At 41.2% G+C, this 14,907-nt stretch overlaps 2 protein-coding genes and 1 non-coding gene across 7 annotated transcripts; 2 read left to right on the top strand and 1 right to left on the bottom strand.

Moving 5' to 3' along the window:
* Positions 1-693: 693 nt before the first annotated feature.
* LOC123087967 (translation factor GUF1 homolog, mitochondrial) lies at positions 694-7,574 on the top strand. Of its 2 annotated transcripts, none has more exons than XM_044510082.1 (12): positions 694-1,068; positions 1,869-2,616; positions 2,780-2,936; positions 3,060-3,114; positions 3,921-3,988; positions 4,064-4,168; positions 4,253-4,324; positions 4,404-4,517; positions 5,051-5,191; positions 5,796-5,855; positions 6,758-6,985; positions 7,073-7,574. In XM_044510082.1, exons 1-11 carry the CDS (start codon positions 763-765, stop codon positions 6,930-6,932), a joined length of 2,001 nt encoding a protein of 666 aa, XP_044366017.1. In that variant the 5' UTR covers positions 694-762; the 3' UTR covers positions 6,933-6,985; positions 7,073-7,574. The 2 variants fall into 2 exon arrangements, with proteins under 2 accessions (XP_044366017.1, XP_044366018.1); XM_044510083.1 differs by having other exon boundaries at positions 7,123-7,574.
* A 568-nt stretch (positions 7,575-8,142) lies between these two features.
* On the bottom strand, positions 8,143-8,213 carry TRNAG-GCC (transfer RNA glycine (anticodon GCC)). The gene has a single exon. It is a non-coding gene; the product is annotated as a tRNA-Gly (tRNA).
* A 134-nt stretch (positions 8,214-8,347) lies between these two features.
* Positions 8,348-14,673, top strand: LOC123087968 (carboxypeptidase SOL1). Of its 4 annotated transcripts, none has more exons than XM_044510085.1 (15): positions 8,348-8,507; positions 9,107-9,170; positions 9,270-9,365; positions 9,783-9,813; positions 9,898-9,954; positions 10,460-10,555; positions 10,954-11,076; positions 11,186-11,290; positions 12,144-12,190; positions 12,740-12,865; positions 12,988-13,090; positions 13,187-13,249; positions 13,552-13,635; positions 13,823-13,886; positions 14,025-14,673. In XM_044510085.1, the coding sequence occupies exons 1-15, from the start codon at positions 8,387-8,389 to the stop codon at positions 14,336-14,338; spliced, it is 1,494 nt and encodes a 497-aa protein (XP_044366020.1). In that variant the 5' UTR covers positions 8,348-8,386; the 3' UTR covers positions 14,339-14,673. The 4 variants fall into 4 exon arrangements, with proteins under 4 accessions (XP_044366020.1, XP_044366021.1, XP_044366022.1 ...); XM_044510086.1 differs by having other exon boundaries at positions 8,490-8,507; positions 9,760-9,813; XM_044510087.1 differs by lacking the exons at positions 8,348-8,507; positions 9,107-9,170; positions 9,270-9,365; positions 9,783-9,813; positions 9,898-9,954 and adding an exon at positions 10,001-10,105.
* The last annotated feature ends 234 nt before the right edge of the window (positions 14,674-14,907 follow it).

The following is a 14,907-nucleotide window of genomic DNA, read 5'->3' on the forward strand; positions in this document are numbered from 1 at the left end:
CTTTTGGGCGCATCTTCATCCGAGGTCATTTGTGGCCTGTGAGTCATTTGTGACCATATGATACATGATTTTGGTTTGTTTGATTTCTTTGCTGGAAAAACAAAGGATTATTTTCAAGATGTTGAGTGTATATACTAAAATTTATACGCAATGTAGTACTCCTTCCGTTCCATAATGTAGCACGATTTTTTTTTAAAGTCAAACTATGAAAAGTCAAACTATGCAAACTTTGACCAAGTTTATAGAGAAACATATTTATATCTACGTTTTCTTTTTGCGGGTAAACATATTTATATCTACAATACCAGATATGTACAATATGAAAACTACATCTTATGATGAATCTAATGATATATGTTTAGCATTCCAGATGTCGATGTTTTTCTCGACAGACTGGATCAAAGTTTGTGATGTTTGACTTTAAAAAAAATCTATGCGCACCATGTTATGAAACAGAGGCAGGTGCATTCTTAGGATAAAATTAATGTAGAGCTTAATCTTACAAATCAAACTACCAGCGTAAGAAAAATTCCCAAGGATTGCAATTCTTCAAAATTGTACTTACTATATAAAAATCTTTTGAATCAAAGAGGCCCCTTACTCTCTGTAGAATGTTGCAAAGTGCAAACTGGCCCACCTTCACAGTCTGTACAAACATTTTTCTGGTCTATACACCGCTTCCACCCACTCCCCCCACCCGTGAAGCCCTTCTCGCCAAAATCCCTCTCAGAACCCTAGCCCCCCGCCGCCCCGCGGTTCCGCATGGCCGGCGCCGCCGCGCTCCGGCGGGCCGCCCGCAGCGCCGTCCGCAAGCTGGCCAACGCCCCCGCCCCCTCCCGGGCGATCGTGCTGCCCGAGCGTCTCCTGTCCTCCCAGGCGTCCCCGGAGCACCGCCCCCGCCCCGGCGTGTCGGCGTCGGAGCTGGGGCAGTACCCGCCGGAGCGGATCCGGAACTTCTCCATCATCGCGCACGTCGACCACGGCAAGTCCACGCTCGCCGACCGGCTGCTGGAGCTCACCGGCACCATCCAGAAGGGCCATGGGGCTCAGTACCTCGACAAGCTGCAGGTGCGACGCGAAAATCCCCCCCTTCTCCAAACACGAGCAATTCGATTGAAATGTTGGCTCTTTCATTACTTAAATTCACTGAATGAGGGAACATATTGCGACGATGCATTCGTAATTTTGAAGTTCGTACATGGTAGAACTGCAGTACCAGCAACGTCGTTACTTTGATAGAAGGACGATTTTCTTTCAGGTGTTAATGAATGCGTCAGAGATAACAACCTTACAACATACAGTTGCATATTATTACTAGCTGAATACCTGTGTGTTGCTACGAAATTGATAAAGAAATCCAATCATGTGGCACATCAGTCTCCATACAAACCCGCAGCCACGAAAACTGAGATGGATTTAGAGAAGACAAGGCAACGAACCAATAAAAAGTATTCATATGGTAACTTCTAACTTAACCTACCGTGTGTGCTAATAAGTAATAAGAAGATTATTAGCATTTTTTTTATCAGTACTTTGGGATTTACAGGGATTAGCAGATAGGCTCTATCTTAATATGGAATCTGGTAAATATATGGAGTTTGATAAAATTATACATTGGGAATTCTTCATTCTAAATTGCAAAATGGTTGAGGGCAGTTGGTTTCTCTTTAGGCTTCCTCATTTGTGTCATTACTTATTTCCGGATGGTAATATTAGCATGAATGGCATACCTTCACTGTTGACTTACCTTGTTTCTTAAATATTCCCATTTCCCTAAAGTTCCTCCTGTTCCTGAGGTGGATAAATCCCTGCTGTATAGTTTTATACTTTCAGCCCTTTATTGCAACATTTATATCTGGTATCAACAGGTAGAGAAAGAAAGGGGCATCACCGTCAAAGCCCAAACCGCGACTATGTTCTACAAGCATACAGTGGAAAATCCCGAGTCCCATGGGACAGATACTTCAAGCTATTTGCTTAACCTGATTGATACTCCAGGCCATGTGGATTTCAGCTATGAGGTTTCCAGGTCCCTAGCAGCTTGCCAGGGTGCACTTCTAGTAGTTGATGCAGCCCAAGGTGTACAGGCACAAACAATTGCAAATTTTTACCTTGCATTTGAGTCAAACCTTAGCATTATTCCTGTCATTAACAAGATTGATCAGCCTACTGCTGACCCAGACAATGTAAAGGCCCAGTTGAAGAGGTTATTTGACATTGATCCAAGTGAAGCTCTGCTCACTTCCGCCAAAACTGGTCAAGGCCTTAGCCAGGTGTTACCTGCTGTTATCGAGCGTATACCTTGCCCACCTGGGAATTGTGATTCTCCTGTACGAATGCTGCTCTTAGATTCGTACTACGATGAATACAAAGGGGTGATATGTCATGTTGCTATTGTTGATGGTGCGATGCGCAAGGGAGATAAGATTTCATCAGCTGCGACTGGTCGCACATATGAAGTCTTTGATGTTGGCATTATGCATCCTGAGCTTACCCCTACTGGAGTGCTTTACACTGGACAAGTTGGATATGTTATAACTGGAATGCGTTCAACTAAAGAAGCACGGATTGGTGATACTCTTCATCAGGCTAAGACTATCGTTGAACCACTTCCTGGTATGGAATTCCAGACCCTCCTGAGATCATTTTTTATCATCTGATTAATTTAATAGTTGGGCCCTGGGAACACCACATTTGATTTATTGACAGTTCTATATGCATTTTTTTCTTAGTTTTTCTTTTGTGGTATTATGTGACATCATGTAAAATAGTCATTTAGGTTTCAAGCCTGTGAGACACATGGTCTTCTCTGGTGTATACCCAGCTGATGGTTCTGACTTTGAGGCTCTTAGCCATGCAATTGAGAAGCTAACATGTAATGATGCCAGCGTGTCTGTTACAAAAGAGACAAGCACTGCACTTGGCATGGGCTTCAGGTATAAGCTTTTCTGCATGCTCAGTATGCTCCCCTTCCATTGATCACATGCTATCAAGTGTCCAAACATTCCTCAATTCATTATTGATCCGTACAAGGGTTTGTGTCGTGTGTATCTTTTCAGATGCGGTTTCCTAGGATTGCTGCACATGGATGTGTTTCATCAACGGCTTGAGCAAGTATAGTTTTGCTATTACTTTTGCAAAGAATTGTCAGTTTATTGGTGGCATGTAATTATAAGTAATACTGTACACAGCTGTAAACAGCTTTGCACTTAATTAATACCACCTTGAGTTCTTTCGAACAACAAAAATGGGTCAGTATACTCTCGTAGGAAAATTTGCATCCCCATTACTGAAAGATGCCAGTTAAGCCCCTGCTAGTCGATTGTAAGGGGGTCTATCTTGCCTGATTAATTGGCCTGTTATACCTACTAAACCTGTTTACCTACTTATAACAGGTGAGAGTACCCAGCATGAGTATACGGCATAATATGAGGCATCATAGACCTTTTTTCAGTACATTGGATATAATACCAGCCAAAAGAGGGATTTTTTTAGTGCATCAGCAGCCATGTGTGTATTAAGGCAAAATCTTTTGTCAAGAAAAGTAGTGAACACCTTTCAGAGATTCTAATTCTAGTGTTTAGTTTGCATGATACCTCATTTTTAGTAATCAATACCCGATGGTTTTGTGGTCCCTTTAGCCTTGGAAGAGGAATTCTTATCATTTTCGTTGTGTGGATTTACGATTCAAATGAATTTACTTTGCATAATTACAGCCACTTAAGTTTGCAATATCTATCCACCTATGTCACAATTCAATAATGGAGCCTTTTTTTCTCAATTGGACCATGTGCATGCACTTCTGCTCTCACCTAGATGATGGAAAAAGGGTGGTGGCAGTGTTCTTGCATGATCTGATAAAACTATTTCTAGGGAAGTCATCATTCATGAGATTTTATTTGCCACTGCATTTTGTACAGGAATATGGGGCTCAAGTCATATCCACCATACCAACTGTACCATATATCTTTGAATATGGTGATGAAAGGTGAGCAGTTACAATGAATCAATGATATTATACTTGTTCTCTGCTAGGATATCTGAGCTTGATTGTTTTGTTCAGCAAAGTGCAAATTGAGAACCCTGCGGCCTTGAATTTCAATGCTGGAAAACGTATAACGGCCTGCTGGGAGCCAACAGTCATTGCAACAATTATTATTCCTAGTGAGTAAGATCTGCTTCCTTTCTCATTAGTTTTTCTGTTCCATCCACAACTAGAAAGAGTTTGATGATGATCAACCATTTCTTTTAGGTATGTTGGTCCTGTAATTATGCTTTGTTCGGAAAGGAGGGGAGAACAGCAAGAATATACATTCATTGATGCGTAATTGTTTCCCCTAAATCACATTTTTTAAGTAATTTTTTGTTTTTGTTTTTGCTCATCATGGCTATGTTTGATGCAGCAATAGAGCTTTATTGAAGTACCGATTACCTTTGAGGGAGATCATTGTGGACTTCTACAATGAGTTGAAAAGCATAACATCTGGTTATGCTACTTTTGACTATGAAGATTCTGAGTATGTACTGTTTTCAATTTTAAAAATGAGATAAGGACTGGTTACACTACTGTGTTTGTCATCTTTAGAGATTTTGAGATGAAAACGAATATGATATGGTTGTAAGGTTGTTGCTCATCGAATTCCTGTGCTCTGGTCATTCTTTTCCATTGAACATTTTATATCCCCTTTGTTTCTTGAAAGTTGTTGGCCTTGCTTATGAATATTACCCCTAGTGCAAGTCCCTAATCCAGCCTACTAAGTACCAACGAGAACAATTTTTTACTTTAGACATCTTATGTTTCGGGAACATCTCCCCGGTGACTATTTGACTAGTAACTGTTCGAGTCGTTAAATGACTTCAACTGTTTTCACTCACTGGATTAATTAGCCAAGTGGTGTACAAATTATTTGCATTATTTACATTGGGTGTGAGATAGCTATTCAAGTAGCACATAGGAATTTCTTCTATGACAGAAAAGGAAAAAAAAATGCCACAGCTTTGTATCACTATATTTGGTTCTTGTCACACTAACTTCAGTTCACTTCAACAGGTATCAAAAATCTGATCTTGTTAAGATGGATATTCTACTTAACGGCCAGCCTGTTGATGCTATGGCTACTATAATCCATAACCAAAAAGCTCAGAAGGTTGGAAGAGAATTAGTGGACAAGCTCAAGAAATTTATAGAAAGGTATCCATTATGCTCCTTGTTTTGGGACTCTGATGCGTAAAATGATAAGTCTATGTCTATAGGATTTACATAGAAAATCATGAGCTTGGCGGATCTTGATCCTATATCTGTCTAATCATCGGGTGAAATTTGAAGTTGAACTTTGTCTCCTTAAGTAATGCATGTGTTCAATTCCAATAATTAGCTAAAGCAATCCACCATAACTTATATTTCCTTCAACAGTGGCCAGTGGGTGACTCTCTGAATGCACAACACTAGACTTGCTGTATTACTTTTTTCTTGTCTACTGAGTAAAAAATTGTTGCAGTGTGAAAATTTGTATTTTTTTCTCACATATAGTTCATGCCCAATGATGGTTACTGGCCAGTGCTCTTTGATTGGATTGTTTCTGAGCATTCTCATGACTTATAAATTACAATTGGAAGGGAAATATAGTTACATTGGAAAAGAGGATTGTGAAGCAGAAAAAAAGTGGATTTCGGTATTGGGGAAAATGCTGCTGCAACCAAAAAATTATCCTTGTGCCGATTGGGGACACTTTATTTCCTTTCGCCACTCTTTCCACTTAAGTTCATTTTGTACTCTTTGGTCTCTCATTGTGCAGGCAAATGTTCGAGATCACTATACAAGCAGCAATTGGTTCAAAGGTTATTGCAAGGGAAACGTAAGATATTAGTTCTGCTTTAGTTTTCTTGAATACTACTCCATCTTTCCTTGCACAACTTTTGTTAAAGATTTGTGTTCATTCGAAGTGCTTTGAAGTTAACATTTGTATGCACTTCACTTATTTGCAAGTGCATCTATAGCTATTTAGGAATTGAACTTTTCTGTGAATAAGTATATAGTTATTAACATGAAATGCATGTTCAGTTCGGAGTAAAGTCGGATTTGTCCATTCAATTTCAGGCTTGTAATTTGCCTGAATGAGTATGTTCATTGGAACATCAGCTGTTCCTTAGAATTTAGTGTCATGGGAACTGGGTTTGATTTTTCTTTTATAGAGTAGTTTTCATCATAGTTAAAAAAAGCGCTAGGCGTTAATTGTGCATCTTGCCACCGTCTTGTGCTTTCTGACCAAAGCGCACGCTTATGCGCAGATGAAGCGCACTTAAGTGCTAGGCGTTTTGCTATCGCCTAGAGCCTACGTGCACTTAAGCCCCTCGCCTGGGCGCGCCTTTTTGAACTATGGTTTTCATTGAGTTCTTTGTCTGACTTGATAATGGTTCCATCTTAACCTTTCCATTGGCCTCAAAAGATCTGCTTGTATATCATGACTAATCAGCCTTTGTGCATCAGTCCCATGGTTCAGTGTCTCGTCCTATTCTGTATTTTGGTCATGAAACATGTGGAAAAGGTACGGGTAGCTTGTTAGGACTCCCTAGCTTGGAATACTAGTTAGTCACCCAGTCCTAATTTATGTTCAACTGCCCATGCATTATTCAGTTACATGAAAAATATTCTGTTTGGTATCAGGTTAGCTTAGCTGGAGTACTCTTTTTTTTTAAGTAAAAAACATGTGCATTTGACAAGTACATAACTGAGCATGTCGTCTTGTGTCATTTCCAGTCTGTCAGCAATGAGAAAGAACGTTCTGGCCAAGTGCTATGGTGGTGATATCACCCGCAAAAAGAAGTTGCTAGAGAAGCAGAAGGAAGGGAAGAAGCGCATGAAACGTGTCGGGTCCGTCGATATCCCCCAAGAAGCGTTCCATGAGCTACTAAAGGTCTCCAGTTCAAAGTAGACGAGCTGTACTTTAGTGTGGTAGCCTCGTGTAGTCATCTTCCTTCCTGAAAGGTGAGTTTTGGTCACACGACCTTTGCACATTGTATATCTCCAGCTTACATAGTAGCTTCGCCTTATGCCTTTTCTGTTGCACTGCAGGCCTTCGCCCCTTGTTCACCGAGTACATACTGACGTTTTGTGCCGAGCAGCGTAGCACCACGGCTGTCGTTGCTCCTGTGCCTAAGGGTTAAACCCCCGGTCCAGAGGGGTTTATTTCACGCCGAGAAGCTCCGTCCTGCGGTGCTGGTGCTGCGAACCTTGGTCTTCCAGGATGTTTAGGTGGTGCTACAACATGGACTCGCACCCTGGTGTGAGAAGAAGAAAAAACCACGTACCGCCACACCCTGTTACGCTAGTTCTTGCTGGAAAGTGGACAGCATATGGCGAGGCTTGCTCGTTTCGTACTTTCATAGTTGGCATGATCATATGCACAGAATGTTGTGCCTCAATGCACTATTTTTTTGGCGGAAAAGTGCCGAAAAATTCTACAAGTAGAGTTATACTTGGTTTTGTTTTGGAGAAGTTTTTCCATTGTTCTCCGCTGTATTCTTCTGAAAAAACGTACACTCTGAAATAAGTGAAACTGCCCCAAGGTTCTGTATCTGCATTCTTTTCCTATCTACTTTCCACTATGGACCACATAGGGATGTATATAGATGGCACTTTAGAGTGTAGATTCACTCATTTTGCTCCGTATGTAGTCCATAGTGGAATCTCTACAAAGACTTATATTTAGAAACAGAGGGAGTATTGGACAATTAATTTGATTTTCTTGAGATGGCAGTGGTACATCACTGAGAGAAATTTTGCGACTAAAACCAGTGCAGCTGGCTTTGAAGCGTGAAATAGATGCAGATATTGCTGGCGATCGCTGAAACCGGTTCGGCATTTCCTTTTTGATTTAGTCGTGGTTGCAACATTTTATTGTTTGCATTTGAAAGGCAAATTTATTTACTAAAGAACTTGAAAGGGTCGTGCTACGAGTTATCCCGCTGATAACTCCGCCTCCCCGACTGTCAGATCAGCCATGGCTCTGAAACAGCAACAATGTTGCAACCGGCGAGCCTTTCAGTCGTGTGATTTGAAGCTTTTCCGAATTTAAAACCAAACCTTTTTCTGCTTATTATTGGAAAAATTGTTGAAGAAATACAAAAAAAAAAATGTGAATCTGCACCAGCCGGGAATCGAACCCGGGTCTGTACCGTGGCAGGGTACTATTCTACCACTAGACCACTGGTGCTACTATGTCCGAGTTGAGGTTGAAATTATAAGACAGTGGCAAACACGTTTCCCTTGACCTTGAGTGCAATCGTGTCCACTACCGGCGCAGGTGGAGGCGAGTCAACCGGAAAAGTGCACGCCACTCACTCCACCCCCACCCCCCCTCCCCTCCATCCCTCCCGCAGGGCGGCCATGGCGATCTCGCCCCTCCGCTCCCTCCCCCTCCCCCTCCTCCTCCTCCTCCTCCTCCTCCGCGCCTTCGCCTCCCTCCCCACGCAAGCCGCCGCGAGAGGCGGCCTCGGCCCGCCGCCAGGTTCCGTCCCCTCCCTCCCTCCCCGTCCTTGTTACTTTTTGCGGCGTCTGTCTGTGCAATGACGCCGTGCCAGACCTCGATCCATCTCGGACGGGTAGGTAGCTGGATAGCCTGGCGGGACGCGGATCCGTCAGTTCGCTTGATTTGGGCGGATTTGGTAGGGTCCGCTGCTGTTATATTCAGGAGCTATCCAGTGCGGCCGTGCCTGGGGCTCATTTCGTTTCGGTACAACCTGTACGGATTGGAAATATCGTTAGTTGTGAGGAGTAGGAGCACCTTGGATGCATGATGAGTGCCTTATGTTATGGACTGGCTGATGATTGCGTAGTTATGATGTGAAGCCCACACCATCCACTTAGCTAATAAAATGCATCAGTCGCTGTCATAAATTGGCACATCTCAAGCTAGATTCCTAAAATATTACTGTACCAATTATATCTTCTCCCTGTCTCCAAGCTTGTTTCATCAGTCAGCATTGATCACACTCGGCGAGTTTGCCCACATGGTTTTATTTAGCATCTTCATAAACTTCCGCCTGCGGTTCTCAGCATACGGGCAGCTGTTTCTTACCCAAGTAATAATCTGTTGTTGTCAACCAGGAATCGCCGTTGATAAACATGGGGCATTTTCGCGTGGTCTTCTTCAGGATCAGCCTGAGATCACGTATGTTTTTTAATCGGAGCTTTTACTTGCTATTCATGTTTTTATTGCACAAAAATATTTGCTGTAACATGTACGCAATGCCTTTTCCATCAACTTTAGGGAAGAAATGGTTCGCGGATATATGAGCAACGCTGAACTTGAGGGCGCTATACAAGACTTTGGGAGGCGCTGTGCTAATGTTTCCAGGATATACAGGTATATGATGTATAAGACCTTGCTCCCTGTCGATGAGTAGTATGCTCAGAGTTTCTCGACCATTTTTTGGGGTCCTCAGTTTGTTTAGCAGTGTCATATAAGTAAATGGAAGGGCAAATACCGAAAGGTAGTCTTTTTGCATGTTAAATTCGAAACATAAGTCCATTCATAAAAGGCGTGTCTATGTATATGTGAAATTCTGGATTGCAGTCCCTAGTTACCTGGCTTTTGAGCAGCAAGCTTCAAAAGTACTATGTATGTGTAACTTAATCTTCTGGTTGCGATAATCAGTTTAATGCGTAGGACTGTAATCTCTCCAGTCTGATAGATCTCCAGTATGCTCATATATGATATATCCAAACTTCACTTACCTATTCTTTCTTCTCTCTTTGAGGGATTACACAAACCTTTTATCAGCATCGGGAAGAGTGTAAATGGTTCCCCATTGGTATGTAACTTACTGATGATAGCTTTAATGCTTTATTCTTTATCAAAATTGTATACTGGATAACTTATCTGATTGCTCTTGTAGTGGGCCATTGAAATATCAGACAAGCCTGGGCTAAAAGAAGCTGAACCAGCATTCAAGGTTTGTGGCCTCTTTATCCTGAAGAAGTGGGTCGTTCTTATAAAATTCTGAAAGGAAGTGTTTTATAAGTTGAGCCACCTGTTGACCATCTTGCTTTATCATTCCTTTTATCTCCGGTGCTCTAAAAGAACAGCTGTGCCTCAACGGCAATGTGAGTCTTTTCTTTCATATTTAGAATGACTTCCTTGACAATATAGCTATTATGTTCCTCTTCTTCTTTGTGAGTTTTCATGGGGTTACCCCCTTCTCCCATGTCGACGAGAGTTAACGAAGCTATAATGGAATCACATCCAAAATCCAAGCACATGATTTTCCTGTAGAAACTAGCTTACAAGGCTATGTTGGCAATAATTCAGCTAACTTGCTTGAACTCTTTTATTTCAGTTCTTATAGTAGTATAATATAAGTAAGAGCTATCTATGTTGCCATTCTCCTATTTCATTGTTAATGGCACCAAGACTGTAATTTTGATTTTTGATGTAGCCTTTGTTTTGAAAATTTCCAGTTCATTGGGAATGTCCATGGCGATGAGCCTGTTGGAAGAGAGGTCCTTATGCAACTTGCGTATTGGCTGTGTGATAACTACCTGAAGGATCCTTTGGTACGCAAGGTTCCCTAGTCGCTATATGCTCTTTGCTCAGTCGTGGAGCTTTTGACTGGCCAACCACTTACAGTTTGGTTATGTGATGAACGATCTATAGTATTTTGAGCTTTGCTACATGACATGAAAACGAAACATAGCATCTAACCTGAGTACCAAGCAATTAATTTATGGAACAAAATTTAGATTCTGAAACAGGCTGCGAATTATGTTGCTGTAGTTGCATTGCTATGGATCATGTAATGTGCAACATATTTTTCAACATTGGAGATAATGTGCTCACTTTTTATCTGAACAAAGCTGTTATGAGAAGTTGCTCCAAAATATTTCCACCAGTTTTATGGAAATTGATACTAATATGCTATGCTCAAAACTTAGCTGTTAAATTGATTTTGTAGGCAACTCTCATTGTGGAGAACACACACCTTCATATACTTCCATCAATGAATCCAGATGGATTTGCTCTTAGAAGGCGTGGTAATGCAAACAATGTTGATCTCAACAGGGACTTTCCTGACCAAGTACATACTCGATGCATTAATTTTCCTTATGGAAGATTCTATAACCCCCTTTGCACTTTACCTTTTTCTTGGAGCTGTTCAATTTATATTGTCATTTTTTTACTGGCAGTTTTTCCCCAACAACGATGATATTAAGCAACGGCAACCTGAAACTAGAGCTATTATGAACTGGATAAAGCAAGAACACTTCACAGCCTCTGCTAGTTTGCATGGGGTAATTATTCTTCCCTTGACGCTGTTTGTGAAATTATTTGATTAGTTAAATGTTGTCAACCGCCCAGTTTCTGTGGTCAAGGCTACTTCGTCAAGTAGTGAGCCACGTCTCGGTTCTATTTGTGGGTTGCTGCCTGTCATGTTCTGCTCATGGGAATGCCCCAAATTTCACGTGCCCAAAAAAGTCATATCCAGAACAAACCAATTTTGTCTTATGTCTTTTTTATTCTCAGCCTGCTATATGGAGTGGTTGTGGTCACTTGTTAACTTTGCTTCTAATCACTTCATGCTCAATTTATCAGGTCTCCCACAGAAAATGCATAGGCAAATCATATTTGCGCTGCAATTGGTGGGTTGGATGTTGTTATATTCAGTCTTATTTCTTTTCAATCTGCTATATGGTGAATTATACTATTAATTTCTAAAAGTGGATGTTTTGGAACGGGTCAGACCCTGTAATTCTGGAACTATATTTTTAACCTAGTGGTTCCTCTGGGCACCTCTGGGGCACTTCCATTTGATCTTTAAGTGCGAACATAATTGGTTGAAGGAAGAAAAGTAACAACAATAGCAGATGGTAGAAGATTTTTTCAGTTTTTAATACTAGAAAGGTATGTAAGAATAAGATCAGGATGTATGTAAAAGAAAATGGCCATTGTATACCACTCTACCATCCATCCATTTTCAGGATTAATTGTTGAAGGTCCAATACTAGGAATTCACAATTTTTTTCCATTTTCAGATGATCCTTCTTGGTTTCATGGACATTATTCTGATATATAGTTCTTAAGTCATTACCAATTAGCTCCTGATTGACTGATTATCATCATTGCCACCTGATTTGAGTTTTGCAGGGTGCTCTTGTTGCAAATTATCCATGGGATGGATCTAGAGATACAAGGTAGCCAGTTTCCTAATTTACATTCAGTTTCAGGATCCCCTGCTAGTACTTTTGTGTGTCCTGTTTTTCTACATCTTATTAAGACCCAGCAATAAGATTTTAACCAAGGATTGTCCACACAAATGTGTCGGTATATTTCCTGAATGATGTACATTCATATCTTTTGTGTGCCTCGTTGAGTCCTTGCTAATGTTGGTACTTGAATTTTGATGTTTGCAAGTGGTTTTTTTCAGAGGTTGGATTGCATGTGGCCACCCATGCTTGTTAAACAGCAACATTCTCTTGATGCCCCATAAATTTGTTAGATGCATTTTTTCTTATTTATAGGACCATCAAGATAGATAAGCAGCACACAACTAAAGTTTTATGAGCAGCTGATCAACAGTCGTGCACATAATGGTCTGTTCTAGTGGCGCTGTCGGAACCCTTGGAATTTAATGTCATACGATGTTATCTTGTAATCCAATTTTTCATTCACCTAGTCTTTAGGACCACAAACTTGCTTAGTTTCAGACTTAAGCATTCTCACATAGATTATCTTGCTTACAGAAAACAGTATTATGGATGTCCTGATGACAAGGCATTCCGTTACATGGCGTCAATGTACAGTCAGTCACACTATAACATGTCTTTGAGCAAGGAATTCGAAGGAGGCATTACAAATGGAGCACTGTGGTAAAGATACAAACCAATAGTATCTTTTTGCTACTCTATATTGAATTTTCGATGTATTAACATTCCACTGAGTGTTGCTACTTTTCAAGATCGAACATAGCAATTTATGATTTGTGATGAAGGTATCCAATTTATGGCGGCATGCAAGACTGGAACTATATACATGGAGGCTGCTTTGAGTTAACACTTGAAATTAGTGATGTAAAATGGCCAAAAGCATCCGAGGTACTTCTGCATCTTGTTATGCTTCTGCTGCTGTTGTTGTAAACCACTTGGTAGACATGTTTTTGTTCTGATATTCTGTGTAACCTTCTGCTACAGCTTCTTGTCATATGGAAGCAAAATAAGATGAGCATGCTCAACCTTGTTGCAAGCCTTGTAAAGGTAAGATATTCCTACTGTTCGATTCCTATGGTTATGCACCTGAAAGAATTAACAACCTTGACCTATTTGAAGTGAACTGGTGTCGGTTAGTATATGGGTTGAGGCACAGGGTTCTTCTATCGTTATGTTTGTACCAGGGTATGGGTTGAGGCACTGTGTCACCATTTCATTCTCTGTCCCTTCTGAAATAGTACCTTCTGGTGTTATCGACGTTGTTCCTTTGGGTTTTGCTCCTTGTTGTTCTATTTTCTTGACATAGACAATGTTTATCACTGTGTGCACTATATTAACTCTTTTTTCAGACAGGAGTTCATGGAAGGATATTTGCTGCAGATACTGGCCGTCCTATACCGGGATCACTCATGGTGAAGGGAATCGATTCAAAGGTGAGATTATTCGGCAACCTTAACCTATATCCAGTGAGGTATATCGTATATGTAAGCGTTTTCTGGATCCTGAATGCAGTTTGATTATTTTGTGGTCTTATGGATGAAGTGGCAAATTCATGCTAGAGATTTCTGGGTTTATCATTTGAGAGATCCTAATACTTGCCCCATGCATGCTTGATCATAGATAAATGCTAGCGGAACTTTTGGCGATTACCACCGGATTCTTGCACCTGGTCAGAGTTATGAAGGTAGGATTTTAACGTTCCTCACTTGGCCTAGATTCCTTTTTAAAAGAAAAGAAAATTTCAGTAGAAAATCTTGGATCGATAGGGCTAATCCATTGCTAACACCACCAATGGGGCTCTCTTTCTTTAATTCACTGTCAGTCGTTGCGTCGATGGAGGGCTTCAAACCGAAAAGAACACGTGTCATGCTGGGGCGTGAAGCCACGAATCTGGACTTCATCTTGGACCCAGACGGAGCCCTCAGGGGGACCAAGCCGCTGCGCAACGACTGCGGCTGCAGTTGCAACGACGACGGTGGCAGCAACAAGCCGTTCCTCCTCCGGGAAGCTTACCTCTGGCTGTATCTCCTGGTCCTGTTCTTCCTGCTGGCCCTCTACCTTCTCTTGAGGAGGAGAATGGCCTCGAGGCTCGCGGCGCATCGGCATTCTCCTCCGAAGCGGACTGTTGCCGTGTGAGATGGACCTGTACGTGCTGGTACATGTTTCATGTTTGTAGCGTAACCACAGCCTTTACAAAGTGTTGTTCACACGTGGGATTAGATCGTGGCCATGATGTGCCATGGAAGTTTTGAATAGTTTTAGTTGGAGATATATATGTTTGAGTTAACCGGATACATATATACAGAGATAAAGGACGACGTACAGTGGATCTCATGCTAATAACGTGGTAGTTGTTGCTCTGTTAATTCGCAAGCTAGTGAAATTGTTTTGCGGTGCTCTTTTTCGCTACTTCCTTTGTAAAGAAATATAAGAGCGTTTATATTAGATCACTAAAGTGTTATGTGGTGTTCTTTTTGCTGCTCCCTCGGTAAGAAATATAAGAGCGTTTATAGATTACTAAAGCCTTATACTCCCTCCGTCTCATAATATAAGAATGTTTTTGACACTAGTGTAGTGTCAAAAATGTTCTTATATTATGGAACGGAGCGAGCACTTCTTAAGAAAGGGAGTATGTTATATTCAATTCAATACAATTACTTCCGAGTAGTATAACCAATGGAATCAACCATCAGCCTAAAGCAGCA

Source organism: Triticum aestivum, chromosome 4A (genome assembly GCF_018294505.1).
Source record: "Triticum aestivum cultivar Chinese Spring chromosome 4A, IWGSC CS RefSeq v2.1, whole genome shotgun sequence".
NCBI classification, from domain to species: domain Eukaryota; kingdom Viridiplantae; phylum Streptophyta; class Magnoliopsida; order Poales; family Poaceae; genus Triticum; species Triticum aestivum.